This window comes from Atractosteus spatula, chromosome 4, assembly GCF_055471065.1.
Source record: "Atractosteus spatula isolate fAtrSpa1 chromosome 4, fAtrSpa1.hap1, whole genome shotgun sequence".
Lineage (NCBI taxonomy): Eukaryota > Metazoa > Chordata > Actinopteri > Semionotiformes > Lepisosteidae > Atractosteus > Atractosteus spatula.
In genome coordinates, this window is record NC_142709.1 from 67,843,339 (window position 1) to 67,865,381 (window position 22,043).

Genomic DNA, 22,043 nt, shown 5'->3' on the forward strand with positions numbered 1-22,043 from the left:
AAACTGTAGAAAACAAAGCTTTTTTGAGAGAAAATGGATACCATAGCAGATACTGTATAAAGCAAATGTTATTTGTTCTAAACAATGTTTAATACTTTTTTCCTAGTCATGCTTCTGTTCTGTTCCTGGATGAATGTTCAGTTACCAGTATCCCATTTTCATAGAAGAAACATGAAAGCATAATTAATTATAAATCTGATAGAAAGAAGTATGTTTTTTTCATTGCTAATACAGTAGTTGTATATTTAATAATACACTACTTAAATTGCAACAATAGAGATTACAGAATACAGAATATGAACTAAAGTGCCATTTTACATCTAACCAGCTATGTGTTTTCATAGGAGGAGCTGAAGAGGTTACAGAGTAATCTGAAGCAAGAGAATGATGGGAAATATCAGCTACAAAGGTAAGTTAACAAGATTGTTGCTTTCTGTTATCCTTCTGTGTATTTTATTATTTTAGAACAAACGGTCCTATTGCTTTGGATTGTAATTCAATCTGTGCAGGATATACAGTACTGTACACATCTTTTCTCCCTGCAGCTTATACATTAATGTAGCACATGTTTTATTTATTGATTGCACCTGGCGGTTATGCTCGTGACTGCAGGTTTTAGAAAATAACTGTGCTTTACTCCTCTGCTGCAAGATCTTCTGAGAGCCCCTTTTGACATTCATTCTCCTCAGTTCTAAATCCCTTCACTTGGTCTCTGTAACATGCACTGGGTTTCCTTTAGTTAGTCCTTGCTGGATTTTGCCTGAGTTTATTACCCAAAGGAATGTAGCTCTTGCCTTTATTTAAAGTTTTCCTTCGCAGAGATGTTTTTTCAAGGCATAAAGCAACTAAAGTACATTTTAGGCACCATTTGTTGTTTGCTTTCTGAAAACAGTAGCGTTCAGACTGCATAGTATCACTTTTGCACTTTTGCCTCAGAACCCAGACACCTTCTGCATATGTGGACCTCAGACTTGTATGGAATACGTTTTTATTCTTTATTGTTCTTTGTAGTTGGCCAAGAATCTTAATCTAACTTTTTAGAGGCCAGCTAATTTTGATGTGCCCTTAGTGTTTTTGACACGTCTAGTATAATAATTGCTAACACGCTGGAGGATACTGTATAAAGGGTATACAGTAGTTCTGATGTGCACAATTCTGACATGTAAAAGCTACCGTCGATCAAACTGAAACAAGAAATGTAAATGTACAACAAGTGAAAATCTAAAATCTTATTAAACTTCTCCGCCTCAGTTAGAGAGACTCAGTGTCTCCTCATGCTTTTGGCTTCAGAAACTCTGGGGATACATGGTTTGTGAGCACATAAGTCTTTCATTTAACAATTTTAGTTTTCTCAGATATAAAAATGGAAAGAAATGCTTGTATTTTATAAGAAGAACTGTCAGCCATGTGAGCATCTAAATATGGCGGTTGTTGTAATTTTTCTGTGATACAGTCTGAAGCTGTTATTTATTTTTTCTTTCACAGTCATCAGCTCACAATGGACATAGAAAACAACATTGAGAAGTGCCAAATTAAAATGCAGCCACTAGAGTCAAAAGTTTTAATGTAAGCTTAATTTTCACGGATTCATCTCATTTACGATCCATTCGGCATTTAGGATTTCTAAAATATCCTTTAGATCTTAAACCTCCAGAAATTTTGGTTTTCAGACTTAGGACTTACATACTGTAGACTGTCATTATTTTTAATATGAACAGACCATAAGTTCAACATTCTTACATCTTTCCATTGCATGTAAAAATAACTGAATACGGGAAATGTGAGATATGTATACCATTCACAATATAAAGAATGTTACATTTTAAAATAAATGTATTAGTGATCGTTTTATCAAAAACCTGCAGCACAGAGAAGGTACTAGGAATTACTAGCCTAAGATATTATTTTAGCCTGTTTTAATAAAGTGTTACCACAGGGAATGTCTTACAGCCGTAATGTTGACATACTGTATGATGCCTTTAGATTTACTGCTTTCCAGTACTTGTGGAAACAGAACATTTGTCATAGTGAAACACTTCAGAGATGTATCTATATTAATCTTCTTTGATTGGAAATTAATTACTCAGAAAAGAACCCTTGAATAATCTTGATGAAATACTAGTTTTAATTTGGTAAATTGGGATACTGTATGTTTTCACTTTATAGTTCTAAGTCAACACCTTGCTAAATGAGATTCTGTAATCATTTTCATTTAATGCTGTATTTGGGCTTTGCATATACTGTGTATTAATGGCTAGTCTTAGCCTTTCAAAGCATGTAGATGTTGTATTATTTACTTTCATGCTGCCACCAACTGGCATGTTTTTAAATAACAGTGTGCATGTGAAATATTTGTAACTATTTGTAACTGAAGAAAATAATAACTGAAAATGTGTATTTTTACCATTTTTTATTTGTACTGATTGCTTATAATACATATTTATTTAATTTAACTTTTTTTTTCATTTTCCCATTCAGTAATGTATGGTCCGGTAACAGAAGGAGTTATCATCAATACATTTCTTAGTGTTTAATCTACAATAATAAAGCTAATTAAAGTATATTAATATTTACACAACCATCTGCCCTTTAATATTTCTGGGGGCTAAAACACTGTTCATAACAGTGCAGATCTGCACATTAATTTGTTTACTTGTGTTGGCAGGGCTTACGGGTGCTGCGGACCATTTAACTCCAAAACCTCTGCTATTTTAGCTTTTCACTTTTTTTTTTATCAACACGCACTGCTCGCCACTTGAGCACCATCTATGTAATAATCCGAATTAGATCCCGAGCAGGGCGTTCTGCCACTCAGCGCCAGTCAGTTTGTTGGTTTGAGATTAGTCTTTCCCATTTGATTACCCTTTCTCTGCCAAGAGCACATTCAGACAGCTGACAATCGCAGCTTCTGTATCTCGTCTCTCCAGGTCATGTTTGTTAAAGATGAAACTGGCCTTTGACAAGCCCCAGTCGTGTCGCGACTGGGTGTAATGGGAGGAGAATGAAGTGCTGTATCTTTTTTGCACAGCATCCAGCGAGCATGGCGTGAGTACCTCCAGCGGCAGGACAGTCTCCACCCGAGCTGCATGGAGAAGCGCAGTCCTTCCCCACCCTCTCTCTCCTCTGAAAAGATGAGCACATCCATCAGCATGAACACCCTGTCGGATGGCAGCACTCCTGTAAGTACCCAGCATTCGCCTTTCTCGTTGCCCTGGGCTCTTCCATGCGTGGTGTTCTCAAGCTGCATCAGGCATCAGAGGAGAACGACTTTCCTTAGCTGACCTAACCAGCTAGGCCTGTTGGACTTGCAGAACACCTGTCAGGGATAGATGCTGCCAAGACTTTGATATCAGCATGTTTCCCCCGGTTTGTCTGCTGTCAATGCTGTTTCCACGCCGTGGAAGCAGAGATTATACCCCTGGTAGAAAGGTTTTCCTTTTTCCTGCAAGACAATGTGTTATTTACTGTATATGTCAACTGTGTTCTACATTTATAAACGCCTGCTTTGAGAATATAAGAAAGGCTACAAATGAGAATAGGCCAACCGGCACATAGTGTATGAGAATCTAACTGATCTGAGAATCTTTTCCTATAATAGCCCCTTCCTGTATTCTGGATGAATGAAACAGAGTGATGCAGTTGAGGTATATGTTATTACAAGAGAATCTGTCATACAGTGGGGTTGCATTTTAAAATTTAGAATGGAATACACTAATTAAAACTGAATATAATAATACTTTTGTTGGTGCATTGCTTACGTTTAATTGTGTTTAACAGAACCTGGGCGAAATGAAGCAACACAGTATTAGTTCCAGAGAGTTCCATGCTTCTGCATGGGTTAATTCACTTTACACAAAGAATCTCCATGCAAGGAATTAAAACAATACTCCTGTTCAGAGACAGTTTTTGCCTTAGATAGTTTAACAGAGAGCAATTTCATATTTTTTCTGGATCTTGACAGTATTACGGTCAGTAGTGTTTCTTAAAGAATTACCATTGTAATTTTAAAGCAGGTCTTTGCTTTAGTCCACTGTGAACAAATGTCTTTTATTATTCATACAGCATGCTTGAAAATAACAAGAGTGCATAATAAGACGAACTCAGGTTTATGAAAGATAGTGTAGATTTCCATTTTGTGTATAATAAGGATCTTTCACAATGATGCATTGTTCTCTCTAAATAGACTATAAAGCAGTCTATTTTCTTTTTACAAAAAAAATAATTAAAATGGGTATTCGACTTGTTTTGAATGTTATTTCTTTGTGTTTTGGAAACTTAATGTAAAACAACATTTATTACATTTAAACAAAGCAGATTTATCTTTGTTAAACATGATAGGTTGTGTGACTTTCTTTTAAGTAAGGAAATGATATTGTGCTATACTAAGATAAATGTTTGCTCTCTAATCTGCTGGAAAAATACCTAAAGATATTTTAGCATGAATTAGGTAGTTTTTGTGAAGAAGCAAGATGGATTTATGAATGCCTCAACAGTTTTCTCATTACATTTTCAATTATTTCAGAGTGAAAAAAGACAACTCGGTATAACTATTATAGTCTTGCTTGTGAAATTAAAGATTACAGTACAGAGCAGAGGACTGGCTTAGCTTAATATTTTATTTGACCACTATCTAAAATGTCTCACATGCATATGCATTTAAAATCATTTATATAGTTTATTTAAGATGTGTTATTTTAAATTGTTACATACAGTATGTAGGCCATTTTCACTGCTGATTTGCTTCAGTATTTGAGAAACAAGATAGCTAGCAGATAGCTAGTGTGTAGCTCATAGTTTCTTTTTAGGCTCTTACTCCCTCTTATGGAAAAATGGTGTACTATTAATAGAAAGAACAGGGGTTGTCAGAAGATTTAATGCAAAAGAACATGATCAGATAATCCTGTTTTCCCTGAATTGTCATTGGTGAGTATCCCATACTCCCCAAGCTATTTTCTTCACAACTCTATTGCAATCCTGAATTTAGAAATCAGGGTTATGTTGACTTCAGCAAGCTTAAGAAAGATCCAGTTTTAATACATACAGCCCTGAGTGCAAGTGTAGTAATGTACCTGCTTTATAAGGAATAAAACTGCTAACCCAAATCTGGCATGAATTAAGTATCATGTGTTTACAGATAAAGTACTGTATACTCTGTGTACAGCAATCATGGGCTAACAGCTTAATGCCATATAGGAATCACAGGAACCATCCACCCATTTTCCATAAGCTGCTTATCCTGCTGAGAATTGTAGCATGCCTATCCTGGAAGCTTAGGACACAAGGCAGCCCTGAGAGCATGTGACTGTTTTTGTCCTGCAATCTATCATAGCCACAAGAGCCACATCAATTCAGTTCTACAAACACATCTGCCCATCAACCAACCAACCAACCAACCAACCAATCAATCTTTTAAAAAACGTACAATTAAACTTACTTAAATAGCACCTTGTATCTCACAGTGCTGCTGAAGAATACATAAAAAGAACATAAAAAATAAAAAATTCAAAAATAAAATTACACAGAAAACACAACAATTAGTCAAGTGCATAAAAGTTCAAAAATATTTACAAATGCAGACTACCCTATATTTTACATATTAACACACATTACTCATTACAGCACATTAGATAATATTTTATATAAGAATACAACTAGCGCTGTGATTATAACGGGGGGTGTCATGACATCCTGACTGTTTTGTGCAAGATGGTGTCTATTTTTTTGCATTTGAAATTTGCCAGTATTATAATAGTTAATCCTAAAAATATGAAGACACTGAGAGAATTCTCAACAAAATTGTAGAAGAAGAATTTGATTCAAGAAATAATACAGGAGAGAAAAAGGGTTAAGAACATAAGGGAAATTACAAATTAAAGTTTATTCAGGCTAAGCATGTCTGGTTTTAATAATAGCTAAATGATCCTAGGATCTTCTCCATCTGTTTCTCATGTTTAAAAACCACTTTCACTATTGTCACTGTATAAAGAAAATAATGATACATTTATGATACACATGATACACTTATGCTTTGTATGCTAGAAGCAAGAACTTTGTACTAAACTGCCATTGAAGTATCTGATATTGAAAAGATGAGTTTGAGTAACACATAGATGTTAAACAAGACAGGACACAGTATGGACCCTTGAGGCACATGAATACAAACAGCTTGTCATGGCAGAAGTACTGTACAATGACCAAGTGATACAACCAGTCTTCGGTTGTACAAATAGGTCAGATGAGCAGAGTACAGTGGCACTAATGCCAATCAAATGTTTGAGGCATACAAAGAGAATGTTTTGATCAATAAAGTCCAGAGCAGCACTAGATTTAGTGGCACAAGAGTAGCTAAAGAATCGGAATCTTAAGCCATTATTTGATCATTCACAACCCACATACAGCTTTTTCTATACTGTGGTTTGCACTAAATGCCAATTGTAATGTATCATAAAATGCAAATACAGTTATCATTAGGTTTATTTGTAACTTTACTGACCACGACCCATTCCAGAATATTTTTGCCAAAAATCACTCTGTAGTTACTGAGGTTGATCTACTGTAGATGTTTTGTATTTGACATCTGATGTTATGCTAGACGGTTCCTTCAGCAATGTTTTAAGACTGAAGGTCCCAAAGTCATGGCAGATGGAACAAGGATGATAGCTGAAGAACACTAGCCGAAGGCGGTTGAAAGGGAACAAGCCTCCTCAGATGGAGTAACTTGCATGAAACTTGAAAATGTAAATACTGTAGAAAGGATTTTAAGATTTTGGTATCTGTGTGTTAATTGCATGTTTGGCTAATAAATCAAGTGGACATGCTGCTGCAGAACATAAACGTCTCAAAAGCCCTTGTGAGGCTGGTGTAATATTTGTGCATTGTCCTCCTGTTGCAGCTTGGTGCACCTCTCCTGTAGTCCCAACAGAGGTCACTAGAAGAACATTTTCCTCCTTACCAGGCTTAGGACAGCCCACTCACTGCTATGAAGACCCCTCCCCCCACACCTTCCCCATTACCTCCTTCCCTCCTCTCCTCTCTTTATGCATGGTACAATGACCTCTTATCCTGGATCCTGGACCATGCATTGTCCGTAAGAAATACAACAAGAATAAACCCTTACATTTGTGAGATAAATACCATTGTCTGAGATTTTACACAATATTTCTTTCAGGCTGAGAAATCGGGTTGTTGAATGTGGCAGTCACAGTTTTTGGACGTTTAGTAATTTATGAAACAACACGCTTTCCCTTTGCAAGGCTCTTTCCGCAGTGTATTTAAAATTTTATACGAATTGCTGTTGCTTACTGGTTATACTCAGCATGCAAAAGAAAATAGAATAGTCCCCGAAGAGAGCAGCCAGCCCTGGAAGAGAAGTGAGGCACGACCTATAGTGAGTTTAAAGTACATCTGTTAAGTCGGGCAGCAGCGTATGTGGAACAAAATACTGTTAGCGGCTCTGCTGTAATGAAGAGTGTTGTAACCTGCTGCTGAGGAAGGATAATTGGGTAGAGCTGCTATTTACAACCCCAACTGTGTGACCCTTCACTTGCTGTTATCATCCTCTGGGACATGCAGAAGTACTGGCTATTGTGGCACTGTGATTCACATTAATAGATTAGGCTTGAAGGAACTATGAAAATTGGCAGGAAACGGACAGTAGAATGTGCCCCTAATTATGCTGCAGTCATAGATAAAGCAATTTGTTTCAGAGAAGAACAATATAAAGTCTCTTAGCTGCCTTTGATAGGCATACTTTTTCTGCAGTGGTTTAAGATACATGTTTTACAAGGGTGAAAGCTCTCCATCTCCAGAGACCCTCTGTTGTTGACATGAAGAAAAATATTTTACTTATAGACATGGTATTGCTGTTAGCCTAAAATAGCCTAGAATCCAGTCCACAAGCTGAGCAAATGTGTGTTTTACACCAGTTCAGAACCATCTGTGTTAAAGTTCTGTTTTCCGAGCCTGAAATGTACTGTATGAGGACTTAATTAATACATTTTCAAAGCATACAAAACAATTGCATTTGTGTAACAGCCCATAGTGCTTGATGTAAAACCACAGCTCAGATGCAACACTGTTAACAACATCATTTCCCCACTCCATCACTGCATGACAAGAGGCCGAGAAGCCTGCCTCCTCTCACCTTGTTCTATATACTGTATTTTGGTATTTATTAGCTAACCTTTGATGTGCCAGGGGTGGCCCTTAGTGATTCACTCATGTTTATTTTCAATCTTCTATTTTTGATAGAGTGGAAACACCACTGCTTCCCTGTTTGAATTTCAGATGTGTAGAGCGTCTTTGGTGAGCACTATATTTACAAACATGATGTTGCATCTTGATGCTGCATGCTGAAGGGTCTTCCATCTTGGCATTGATTGAATCTGTAACCTTTGCGCTGCCCAATCTGTCTCTGACACAGGGCAATTCGATTGCCATATGACAGGCTGTAAATTGATTTCTTGTTTTGGTTACTTAAAATGCATTTTGAGCAATGCTAAGGTAATTAATTGCCTTGTTACCTTATTTAACAGATTATGGCATCTACCTTAGTAATGGTACACAAGTGGACATAAAATACTTAGCATTCACAATTTGTCTTTGAAGCAGACAAGTCCTGAGAGACTGTTAAAAGCTGTGAAGTATAACCTTCAGGGTCTTACAGCCAGAAAGTGCTTAGCTTAGTGCTTCTTGAACTGCAATTTATTAATTTGTGGGCTTAATAAGTCTGTTTTATTAGTAAATACAATTAGCACTGCATCCTGTCAACGTCATTCTTAATGATCTTATTGTGACTGTTAAAAAAGAACAAATCCCGCTGTATAATTCAGAAATAACATGCTGCCAAAATTTATTTCCCTTATTAAATGTGCCAGAAAAACCTACATTTGAGTTATAAATCTAGGATAAGAAATGCTTTTTATGACAGTGTTCCAGAAATTGGTGTTTGCCAATGACTTAGAAGACCTCTGAAAAGGAATTTAGGTAATATGTAATTATATTACAGCTAAAAGAAACTAGTATTACATTTAGAGATTTTTGTATACAGTTAATTTCATATACGTACAGTATATAGGAATCCAAATACATATGAGTCTGGAGAAGTAATATTTTATATGTCTTGCACCTACAACAGCAATAACAAAAAATATCAAATTGTGTTATACATCAATGTAAATTATTGATGTTTTTATATTAAAAGCTGCAGCGTAGTTTTCTGTCCTTTACTGGGTCAAAGGCTAAATTGAAGGCACTGTGAAATAATAAACTTCAATATAATAAACAGAATTTCTTTTATTGGTGTTGCTGAAGAGGAAACTCTGGTCCTGGCAGGCAGTAGGCATGTTCAGATTTTGGATATAACTTGGTATGCATCAGCAACATTCTGGACTGTACTTCAGAACATCTGACATGATAAAGCCTGTTTTCAGAAATACAGTACAATACAGTACTGCATATGATGGGCCACCAGAGGTCACTGCTGTGTTTGACTTGTTTCTCTGGCATTAATAATCTGTTCCTTTGTAGCTGTATCCAAGTGTTGCAAGTTTTTAATATAGTACGGCTTATATAGTATATATGCATATTGTATAAGTTGATACAGCAAGAATACATAGACTGGTTTTCGGTTACTCTATAAAATGACTTGGGACTTTGGACATACAGGCAATTTCTCACATCTGTTATAATTCCCAATGAGCACTTCAAGTTTCTTATTCTATATTTTATGTGAAACAATTTCTGTTAGTTTATTTTTTCAAAGCTAGAGTAAAAGTTCAAAAATACAACAACAATACAGTACAACATAGCACCTGCTACCCACACCACTCTCAACCCCACCATTCATAAATGGTTTCCATCTTAAAGATCACAAGTAGCATTAGACATCTTCAGTGCAGACATAGTAAAATAAGGATCTGAACAGTTTCTGAACACTTCATCTGCACAAATCCAGGAGTACACCATCTCATTTTAGCACTATGTATCTGTAGAAAGCTACACATAAAAGATGTCAAGGATGTGGATTCTCCCAATACTGTGCCAACATTGTTTTAAGAACAGCGAGAGTGCAAGAAAACAAGATACAGTTATCATTTAGTAAAAGTTTGGTAAGGGCAAGGAATTTCTTTGTTTAGAACTGTACATACATAAGAAAACACATGCCCCAACAGCCCCTGGGCCAAGCATACAAGGGACTAAGGACAAGGGGCAAAGTTATTGTACTCCCTGGTAAAAAAATTAGCATGATCACCAATGCTGTCACAGGAAATTTCTTCATCTGTAACATTCAAATCCCTCTAACAGTTGCTAAGGTTTTATATGAAGCCTCTAATAAAAAAACAGTCCCTTTGGTTTTCCATGAAATCCAACAGTTTTTGTAGACAACTTGGGGATACCATAGGCATGCATTGCAGAACTGAAATGTAAGTAAAAAAAGAAAGATAAACCAGGAGTCATTGAGATCGCAAGTTATAGAATGAGACCATCCTCATCAAAGATGTGCTAGAAATTAAATTTTGAGGTCTACAGCATATGGAGAAACCAGAGTTTCTTCAAGTGGATGCAAAGATACAGATGTGTAAAGATTAAATTAAATAGATGAGATGGTACTTGCAGAATAAAGGATTGGAAATAATGTTTATCAGAGATGTGTCCCCTGCAGATCTTTCATGTTACTGAATGGAGTGTAAGCAGTGGCTTTCCTTTCCGTATGAATTTAGAAATTCTGGTATGCAATCTATTCCTTTACTCCCAGACATGAGAAAGCAGAATTACTGAAAAACTGAAGGTCATCTTAAACTCAAAAAAATGCAATCAGAGAAGCATATTTGTTTTTCCTCTGGAGACACAGGCCTGAGAAAATTTTGGAAAATGTGTCAATACGTTCAAGTTTTTATTTACCTATCTAAAAATTGTATTAGAATTGTTTACTGTTAACAGATATATGGGTAGATACACTATGTTGATGGATAGATTGAGTAGTCCATGGAGTTTACATGGTTTATGCAAAGTAAAACATAAAAAAAATGTTTTTTTCTGCAGTACTGCTGTCATCATGATTACTTGAACTGGAAAACAAACAGCAGCTACTTTATTTCAAGGAGACAATCGGTCATGATTACAATTACAATATGCAAAACCCTGGCTGAAGTGCACCTCTATTGATGTTTTGTAAATTAGACTGTGCTCAGTTAAGCTGATTGTTGCTACAATGTTCTACCAATGGGTTTCTTACACTTTTGCTAGCTGCATGATTGTACTTTATTGTCCAAATTTCAATTTCATTTCAAGTGAGTCTTTAGACAATTATAGTGTTAAAGCCCAGTACAGTGTGAAAGAAACTGATATTGTGTAACTGTATGATGTTATGCATGCATCATGAGTTAATATATTCTTGTAGCTGCAAAGTAGTTTTTCTGTCTTGTCTGTCGGTCTACTACTACACAATTGGCTTCAGTGACCTGGACACTGGGTGGCCAGCTTTGTTGACCAAACTGATCTGCTGACAGTCTACTGTTTCAGTCTGACTGAAATGTAAATGTAATGGACAACTGTTAAACTAGTTAATTGAATCAAATGTTACTGGCCTTGTTTCTACCAAAAGTGATTTTATGGGTAAACCTAGCATCTGAGCAACAAAATAATGTTATGCCAACAGCTGGGAAACTAACATAAAATGTAAACATTCAGTCTTGGTTTCCTACAAGGCACTATTTCTTGAGACCTACAGTACATTTTAAATTTACATTTTTGTGACAACAGTCCTTTAAATTAAGGCTATTTCATAAGAAGCAGAGGTGATAGAGAGAAATCAAGTATAGCGTTAGTCATTTTGAAACCGGCTTTGAAAGCAGACAAGCCTCGAGTTGGGTTTGGTATGCACTGATTTCTGTGAAGTGCTGGCTGTGAAGGCCATCACAGATGTCTAGAGACTTTCTAGTCTGGCAGTGAAACTGCTGAGAGAAGGAGATGGATCAGTGGTTCAAAAGTTAGTTCAAATCCAGCTGTCATGTTTTTCAGTTTGATAGATGCATTACCCTTGGAGATATCACTCACAGAATATTGCAGCACAGCCAGTTTAATACTGCCCTGTCCTTAGCTCTGTTATATCACTTGTTCTGATTTTGTAACATCCGGTTCCTAAAATCAATGTCCAGTAATTAGTCCTAGAACTTTGAGGAGGGTTCAGGAATTGGTTTTATTGTTGAATCTCTACGTTTCTATGATTTTCAGAGAATGGATTATTTGTGGTTATAAATTAAGGTCTGTGATGTGGCCTCCCTTCTGTTTGAACACAATGTGAAATCAGGTTTGCAAGTAATATTAACTAGTATAGAGAATTAAGCAGACCAAGGACAATTCCACAGGAAAAAAGAATGGGACTGGGTAACAGAAGAAGGTAAAGTGAATAACTAAAATGCTGGAGATACAAAGAATTAAATAGATTAGAAATGAGCCCAAACTTATTTTTTTCACCCTCACATGTAAATAATTATGATTGCAAAGGTTGTTTCTCAATTTTGTGGGGAATATAAGAATATAAGAAAGGTTGCAATTCGAGCCATTGAGATTGATTCATTGCCAGTACCTAACTAGTCATTGAATCTTATCCAGCTTTTTCCTGAAACCAGGGTTTATTTTCAACACTCTGGCTGGGTACCTTGTATCCTCTTCATGTTTCACTTTTGATTCTGATGAAATCCATATGGTTGACCACACCAATATATCTGAGGATTCTGAATACTTGAATGAAGCCCCCTCAAAGTCTTGTCTGTTCTGCACTAAGGAAAATAAATATATATTTTAGTCTGAGAATGACAGCCATAGGCAAACCTAGGCACTGGATGTCAAGTTTATTTCTGGTTTTCATTCCATCTCAGACCTTATGGATGTAATTGAACCAACTAAGGGGATAATAAGACAAATCAGCATTATCTGGATCTTAATCAGATGTTAGGTGAAAGGTGTTCTAAAACCTTCAGGTACCTAGCACTCAAAAACCAGGGATGCCCTCCTGTTGTCAGGCATGTCTTTAAACACTGAAGTGTGTCTGCTTGCCTTTCTCTAGTTCCAGAACACAAATGTACAAAGCAGCTACTGAAGAATGTCGTGACTTACACTCAAAATTTTAAATTTGTTTATCTTCCATTCAAAGTTATAGAGGACTCATATCCGGAAATCATTTTTAAAGTCTCACTTTCCTTCATTTAATTTAGCAATTTATTTTCAATTTTTTTAGTGCAGTGAGATATTAGATTTGACATTGGAGTAGGTTATTTCAGCTGTCAGGGCACGAGTATCAGTGGGAATCTTTTTATACGGCTTGAAGTGCTTGTGATTGACACAATCATTAAAGTCCTTTAACCTGTACAGTGTGCAGGAACAATGTTGTATTATCTTTCTGCCCTGGCGACGCCCTTTGTAGCTGCTATATGTTCAGTTTCTTCTCTGGGGAAAAACATTCAGCCTGCAATTTGATAGCACTTTTCATTCTTTTTCATATGAACTGTCAAATAGCTGTATCTGAGTCCCTCTGCTGTCTTGAAAGATATAGTTAATGTAAACAAATGTAGAGAAATGAGGCAGCCTTATACAATAGTAACAAAATTCTTGAAAAAAATGTTTAGAGGCAAAATGTTATGAATCTGATTATTTGTTGATACTTAGACTTTGCAATGGATTTTTGCTTATAAAGATGATATTTTGTAATATTGTATGATAATGTGGTTGATAACAGCATTAACATTAATCTCAGGAAAGTCGGTTTTTCCTCTGAATGTCTTACATTTATTTAGTCATAAGAGGTCACTATTTCACTGTTTCTAACAATTGTATTTTTGCAAAGCTCTAGTCTAGTAGAGGGCAGCACTGTTTATATACTCTTAGATTAGACTCCCAAATTCAAATGCCTGCTGGTTGATGAAACACAGAGACAATGGTACACTGCAATCTGTGATTTCATACTACTACAGTGGGGATTAACCATTCATCATCTCTGCTCCATTGGATCACAGGCAGATCACTGGTCATGAATTTAGCCGCACTTTGATGAAATATTTAGATGTATTGGATCAGAACTGAAAATGAAAACTAATATATTAATAATGTAATGGACTTTGCATAACATAAATCCAGAGGGTACACCTGATCATAATCTATATAGATTTACCAAGATTGAAAATTCTGGGAACCATTTGTACTGGTGAGCAATTTGGTAAGTGCATGGTGTAGTTTCCCTGATAAGAGCCAGGAGACAAATGTTATACTAAATTGGTCTTTCTCTGCAAGATATTGATCCAGACCATTGCATTCAGGGTATTTGGTGGAATTAAGACTGCATCTGCATACTGTACAACTACTAATTGGTTTTAATCAGACTAGATGAGGGTTGTTTTTCAGTTCCTTCTCAAAGCTCCGAGTGGCTGTCCTAGAGACCGACATATCTAACAAGTGAGCAATCTAACCTGGGTGTTAATTATTGTCTTCACACATTTCTATTTTAGGGTTTAGAAGGTTTGGGGTTTAGATACTAAAATCAAATTAATTGCCTGACACGAAAAAAGCATTCCCTTGTCCCTGTCACGTATTACTCTGTTGTTTGAATGAATTAATAACATCCAGGTTATATGATGCTAAAAAGATGGCCTGCCTGCAGGTCAGGCAAGATGGCAGCAGAATAAACTACATTGTACATCAATGAAACAGCCAAATATTAGGCTCTTTGTTTATATTATCATTTCTTTTTTTCTGTGTAAAGATGCTTTGTTTAGGGTGTCTAGGGTGGTGGGACAGTCACAAAAAAACCTTCAGCATGTATTTGCTACAGTAGGTTTGAGAATGTAAAGTTTCTGGGGCAGTAGTAAGACTTAGCCATGAACTTCCAAGGAGAAGTGGCTGATGGCTTGGATGTGATCTGTAAAGACCCATCAGTCTTCAACAGACATCACGAATGATTTACTGTATGGAACAGGAAAAATGATCAGAGGTAAAAGCTTAGTTCTCCTAGAAAGTAGAGGGTGGGGCAAGCAGGGAAGAGCTCTTGACATTGCTTAATTTTGTAACTACAGCCTGTTTACATTGCAGTAGTTTTAAAAAATAATTTCCATATGACCCACACTATAATCCATCAAGATGCCATTAGTGGTTGTGACAGTTTTCTGTGAAGGTGTCTGGGGATTGCTGGGACGCCTGGTTTCTTTGTCTTTAGTAATGACACATCTCTACACGAGTGAGCAATGGTTGATCCACTCTTGTAATGATAGCTAGTGACCATGTATTATTAATGGACCAAATATCATTGATATAGAGAGCAATATGTTTAAATCACCAGGGATATAATGCAGCCTTCCAAAGCAAAAAACATATGTAGTTCAAGTTCACATACCCGAAGAAGGCTCCACAGCCGAAATGCTGTGTTTCTTTTCTTCTTTTCAGCATGGAATAAACTTTTACTTGTTCCAAAAAATATATGTGTTGAGTCGTTACAGTGGCAAAAGTTTCATCACAGTATACAGTACTGTATATTGGAGACAGCTCTAGTAAAATCCCCAATAATAACATACATAGAAAGAAATGTTGTACTTTTGCGTGTTAACTACTTTCTCCAGATTTCTACTAGCTATTCTTTAAGCCTCTATGGAGATGTTCCATATACAGTATCTTAATAGTTGTGTTACATAAACACCATGCAAAAACTCTTTTTTATAATTTACATTTTTTCTTGTATACATATATTTAAACCTATTCAATATTATTTTTTAGGATTGAAAATCACAGTTATATAGCAATAAATGCTAATCATTTTCAAGTTCACTTTAGTATTTTTCTCAAAAGCAAGCCAGCAGGGATCAAGTCCAATGAAACTCCTCCAATTATAGAAAGGTTGGCCTAGAATCTATAGAAACTGTGAAAATCGGCTGTGTTTGGGCATAGAAATAGATTAAACAGAATACATCTGATTCTTAACACATGCGTGTGCAAAATTTTCTTGATCTACGGATACTAATTTTGGGATATATTATTTAATGAACCTATTCACATGGTTTGGGCAGAAAGGAAATCATAACCATCTGTATCGTAGGCGGAAGAACTTGTGTCTCAGTCATTTTGATGAACATTTTATTTAGTACTGGTGTCTGAGGATGGTGGAATTCAATACTGAAACCATCACCACCAGGGGCTCTTCCCAGAGGAGAGACTGTGGATGTCCAGCATTTTCTCAAATTCTGAAATGGGCTGCTCAAGGTGTTATTCAACAAAATGTACCAATTCAGTGGCATCTACCGAAAATTCTGATTTATATAATGTAGTATAGATGTGTTCTAAAGCTCCGCTGAACAGTTCAGAGTTACATTAAGTGGTTTCAGGTTCATCTTTAATGACTGGTGTAGATTAATTATCACTCAATTGTTCTAGCCTGTATGTTATTATTTTACTGACATCACCACCTGATATGAAATTCTGAATTAAAGCTGTTAATATGGAAGTGCATGAAAAAGGTAAACTCATAATTAAGTAGAATTATTTGTGGGTTTTTTTATTATAATAAAAATCTATCATAAATTCCTCTGTTCTAAAGTGGTATCAGCCTACACATGTTCATTTGTTTTCTGCTGAGCAACATACATGCACTGTATGGCATGTTTGTTGCCTTTGGTAACTGACCTTTTTTTAATGTGAATGGGGCAATGTTGTATGCTATTTTTATTTCAATTGCTATGCTGTCTAAAGAACTGCAACTCCAACATGATAATGATCTTTTACCTAACCCCTGAGAGAAAACATTTTTCTTCAAATTCAAATAAACACTAGGATGATCAATTAAACCATCTGGGGTATTGCTACACAGTATATTTAACGTCAATGGCATCATCCCAGAGCACCTCTGCTACCATGTTTTGGTTAATTAATTACTTAAACAATGAATTTTGAGTATTGAGGCTCTGGAAATTGGGTACTGTGTGCCACTTAGTTACAGTGTTTGCTTTTTAAACTGTAAATATAAAGGAGTGAATCCTTTTCTGTGTGGAACATGTGTTCCCTAAAGACAATATTTGGAGGTTAATAACTTTCTGGATTCATGGAAGCATTCCTCTACAGGATCTTCTTCTGTTACTGTATGTGTTCAGCTGACTGAACAGTTTCAAGCCATATCATTAAAATCAGAAGATGATGGATGAATTTCTTATTGCTTTGCAGCATGACAATAAGTATCTGATACATACATCACTGAACCCATGCTTTCATCCCTCCCTTTTGTGCAAATGACAACATTTGGGGTTTAACAAGTTTACCAAAATGCTACAGTCTAATTTACAAGAGTTTTCAAGTTAAGAAAAAGTAAGAGTGAAAATATAAAATATAATACATGTCCTTTACTTTAATGCACTTGTTATTGATGACAATTTGATGACAATGTGCTGTAATTGCAGAAAATGAATGTTAATTATTTAATGTGTTGCTAATTACATGGGTGTTTATGAGACATACTGTACAGTACTGTACCACAAAGCACTGATGCAAATATTATGTTCCTTGATGGTTGTTTTCCGATGTGAATAGAATGAAATGTCTATGACCTGGATATCAGTGCAGGTGATTAGCATGAGTGACAGAAACATACAGTTTATCATACAGTATATGAAGATACAGTGTAAGACATAGAAATTGACTGTTTTAAAAGTACTGCAACGCCAACGGGCTTTTGTTCCTGATGCTGACATGCTACATGCAGTACATTGAAAACAAATAATTACAGTTTATGTTGCTGCTGGCCTGTGCTGAGTCTATAATTTATAAAATGGTCCAGTTTAGAACATTAGAAATCAGAGTTCCAAGGTTTACAGCCTCTAAAAAGACTCAGCCATTATCCATTGGTTACATTTGATAATACATACACTAAATCATATAGTGCTAACAAATGTTAGTGTAACAAATTTTAAAATGTTTAAAATCCTGAAAGTCCAGTATATTACCTATCGAAGTCTTCTTATTTTTAAGTTATTCTATCAAAAACATGACTAAATCTTCTGCCTCTTTCATCACTAGACCCAGTGCCACAGGTATTGGAAATGTTAGAACTATGAGAGAAAGATTTACTAATCTCTCTGAGTTCCCTGGGCACCAGTCAGGGAGCAACAGATGAAAAAGGTCAGGGTTGTGCTGTAGGGCAAATTTATCTGCAGAATTAATTAAAAACAGACTTGCATGCCACCTCTCAGAATCATTAAACTACTGTATATCTGGCAACCAGCCTCCACTTAGCTGCTGAAGAATGATGTAAAACCTTTCGCTCATTTTGAAGCCTCAGTACTGACTTTGGTGTTTCCTTAGAAAACCTCCTCTTTAATAAGAGAAGAGCCCCTCTCCTAGTTGTCTGTCACTTCAGATTAATGATTGATGAGCAGTTTCCATTCTGGGTTTCCAAAAAGCTCTGTGGAATTCTGTCTTTCCTTTGTGTTTTCTTTTTTGTTTTAAGTTACAGAGAACTTCAGCTGATACTTCACACTTAGGTTAAATGTGTCAATTAAGCGATTTTCTCGATGAAAATAATCTCCTAGTTTAAATATTAAAATCATTGGGCTGATTTTTATAAATAACTTGATAAAGACCCTTAATATTATTCACAGTTATTGAATTCATTGTTGATATAAACATTTTTAATAACATTTATATTTTTGTAATATTTGCATTTTTTAAAAATGGAATACAGAAAGAATATATCAACAAGGTTCATTTTAAATATGTTTGTTTTTAGCTATAAAAGCAACATTTGCATCGAACTGCTGAATTTTTCAAGCAGAGGTAGGGTTTTCACTCAAGAGAAAAGAAAAACACTGTCTTTTCATGAAACAATTCAGATTCATATGCATACAGTAGCTTCTTAGTCTACAACATATTTGCTTCTAACAGAGACCCACAACCAAATTACTGTTATATATCTAGGAAACTAATAAAAAACAACAATACTTTTATTATTTTTTCCTATGGGAAGCCATTTATATACTTCGGTAGTTTTTTTTCTTTAATGTTATTACTGTATATGACACTCATCTCCTCCACAGATATGAAGCATAGATTTGGATTTCCAATGAGTTCTGGATTTCATTATCTCCTCTAATGTAATACTGGTGCTTTTATTTTTAATGCCAAATATGTTTTGCCATAGACTGGGGTTCTTCATGGGAGAGGGTCTTGAGAAGAAGGAAGAGGAGAAGTAAATCTGTGAGTTTGTCAGTAAGATGAACCATGGGCTCTGTTGTTGAAGCTGTCAGACCTGAGAGCATGCTTATACATCAGCACTGGCATCAATGTACTGTAAGCAATGTACAGTACAACCACTCATATCTAGTTACTGCTTGTAATGAACTGAACAGTAGAACATACAGTACTGTAGAAGGGATCTTTGATCTTTCTGACTTTTTAAGCTCCTGACCTCAAGAATAGCTTGCAGTGTGTATACTGGCTGAAGGGTGTCTATGAAAGTGTTTACTTGAAAATGACATTAAATCAGGAGTCCTCAGCTTCAGTTGCTGAGAGACCGAGTCAAGAAGGGTTTCTAGGTCTCTGTTGCACAGCACATGTTTCAGATCCCAGAAAAGGGAAAAAAATATTTATTTTAGTGGCAAATTATTTTAATTCTTTTTTTTAAATTGATGTTAGGTACAGTAGGTTTAAAAACTGGAAAGCCTTAGAAGATGTTAGGGCCTGTGTTAAATAAAATACTGCATAATAAATAGGTGCCTTCTGCGGAGTTAAAAAAAATGAGGTACAGTAAATACAGTAGATTACATTTAAAAACAATCAAAATGTGAAAATAGTGTGTAATGTAAATGGTGCCCAGTAGTATGTTTTTGTACTGTGTTTCATACAAGATCAGGTTTGCCAGATAAAAATCCCATCTTTTCCCGATGAAAAAGCACATTTTTGGGTTGATAAGCAATTGTTTTATTGAAGGTTTTACGACAGGAACAAACCTTTTATACAAAAATGTATGGATGATCTGTATGCACTAATTATCTTACTTAAGATTCCACATTGTAAGGTAGTTAAAATCTTTTCTTATTTTTTTCACCTCCTCTTCAATATACTGTAGCTGCACACATTGATAATGGTGTTATTGAAATCTGTCATACAGTATGTTCTGTGATGCATATAATCCACCCTATTCGGTAAACATTGATTTAAAATATTTTTTGATAATTGATGTAGGAGTTTGTTTTCCACAAATGTTGGCTTCCTGCAAGTTCATGCATATTTTGACATATTTTTAGACTTCTTCACCAAAAGGAAAAGACACAGTTATGACAGAGGTGTGGATCCTTCGTGTCTGCCGGTTGAGACATCAAACAGAATGGTTGTGCATATCTATAAAGATGTAAGTTGGAATCAATTGAATATGCAATATTTATGTATTCATGCTGTATAAATAGACATGTAATGAAAAAAGAGAGCTGTCACAGAAAAGGTTAGGGAGAGTATCATTGCAAAAATACCTGTTTTGCTTGAGAGATCAGAAAATTTGTTCAGCACCTGTCAAAGCAATTTGGAACTCGGGAACACTAGCTGAATGATATTACCCTAGTTACTGAAAATAAAATACAGTACATAGTACCCTGTTTAATTCCAGATTACTTGGACTACCAGCTACTTACAGTTTAAAAACTGGTATTTTGGTAACTGTGGAAAATCTGGCATATTTATCCTAAGTGTCTTTTCACATACTCCAGCTTGCTCTCCATGAGACACAGACAGGGAGAGAAGTTTGGGGTCAGAGCACAGCGTCAGCCATTTATATGGCGCTCCTGGAGCAGTTGGGGTTAAGGGCCTTGCTCAGGGGCCCAATGGAGTAGGATTCCTCTGACGGCCACGGGATTCAAACCGGCAACCTTCCAGCCACAGGCACATATCACCCCTGAAATTGTTATCAGTGGTGATAAACATTCTGTGTATCTGATTTGAAACATCACAGCATTTTAAGCACAAAAACAATTTGGGAACTCAAAGGAATCTTGTTTGGCTATGGCTCATTACAGACAGATTTGTAGTTAAAGGCAGGGTGGCATTTTCATTGTGACCAGGACAATTGCAGATGAAAGACAAATTGATGAGAGATGAGCCACAAGCACTAGGTGGTTCATAGTGGCAGGAAATGAAAGACTTGTGATCACACTGGAGGGTATTGTCACCGTAAATTATAATGACATTTAAAGCTGTGGATAATAAACTGTCCTGGTTAGTTGTGCATATTAGAAAATGATGGGTGACCTAAAACAAGTTACTTGATTATTTTGGTTTTCTTGGATCTGGGTTTTCACATTTTTCATGTAAAGATAATGCTTTCATCTAGGCATTGCTATTGCTGTGTATTCCTGGTATAATCATCCTGGAAAATGTATTGTCTCTCATGTCTGAACACTTATACAGTACATGCATGTGTGGCCAGGAAGACAAGCCTTGCTATGGTAAAGCACACAGCCAGGATGTTGTTTTATTTTAGCTTCATATTTAAAATTCCATCTTGGTTTCCATTGTCTGCATACGGCAAGTGATTTTTCATGGACAGATACTAGTTCTTTCCCCTGGGATTTCAGAGACAGACTGTATAAAATGATAACACGTTGGAAGATATATCTGCTGTGTACATAACTATCTCAGCATCTTAAGTGAGGAGGTCTGTGTGGAATCCTGCATCTGTGAGCTGTTTTGGACAGGAAAGTGGACCATACTTTACATTTGAATTTGGTGTTTTTTCCATTTCTTTGGAATGCTTTAAAGCACTAACTTGAGAATGCTTTCCACCCACCTTGCTTCATACTGGCAATCATAAACTGTTCTATCTTGCCTGATTTTGTATCCTCTAAGACTAGAAATATTTCTTGAAAATCTTCATTTCCTAGGTAGTGATGTTTATAAGAGTAAGGCATTCAGAGTCCATGAAATCGCCTATTTGTCTTGTACACAATTTTACACAGATATAAATTATTGTGGTTCAAAGTTATGATTTCCATGTTTTTTTACATCTCTGTAAAGGTAAAAATATG

General features: G+C 35.9%; 1 protein-coding gene across 1 annotated transcript in view; it reads left to right on the forward strand.

The window, feature by feature from the left end:
• LOC148836945 (uncharacterized) overlaps positions 1-22,043 on the forward strand; it is a 150,624-nt gene that overhangs the window by 72,858 nt on the left and 55,723 nt on the right. Inside the window, exons 6-7 of the mRNA XM_088914217.1 lie at positions 345-409; positions 3,029-3,179. Of these exons, the coding sequence (XP_088770343.1) occupies positions 345-409; positions 3,029-3,179 (216 nt within the window). The remainder of the gene's footprint in view (positions 1-344; positions 410-3,028; positions 3,180-22,043) is intronic.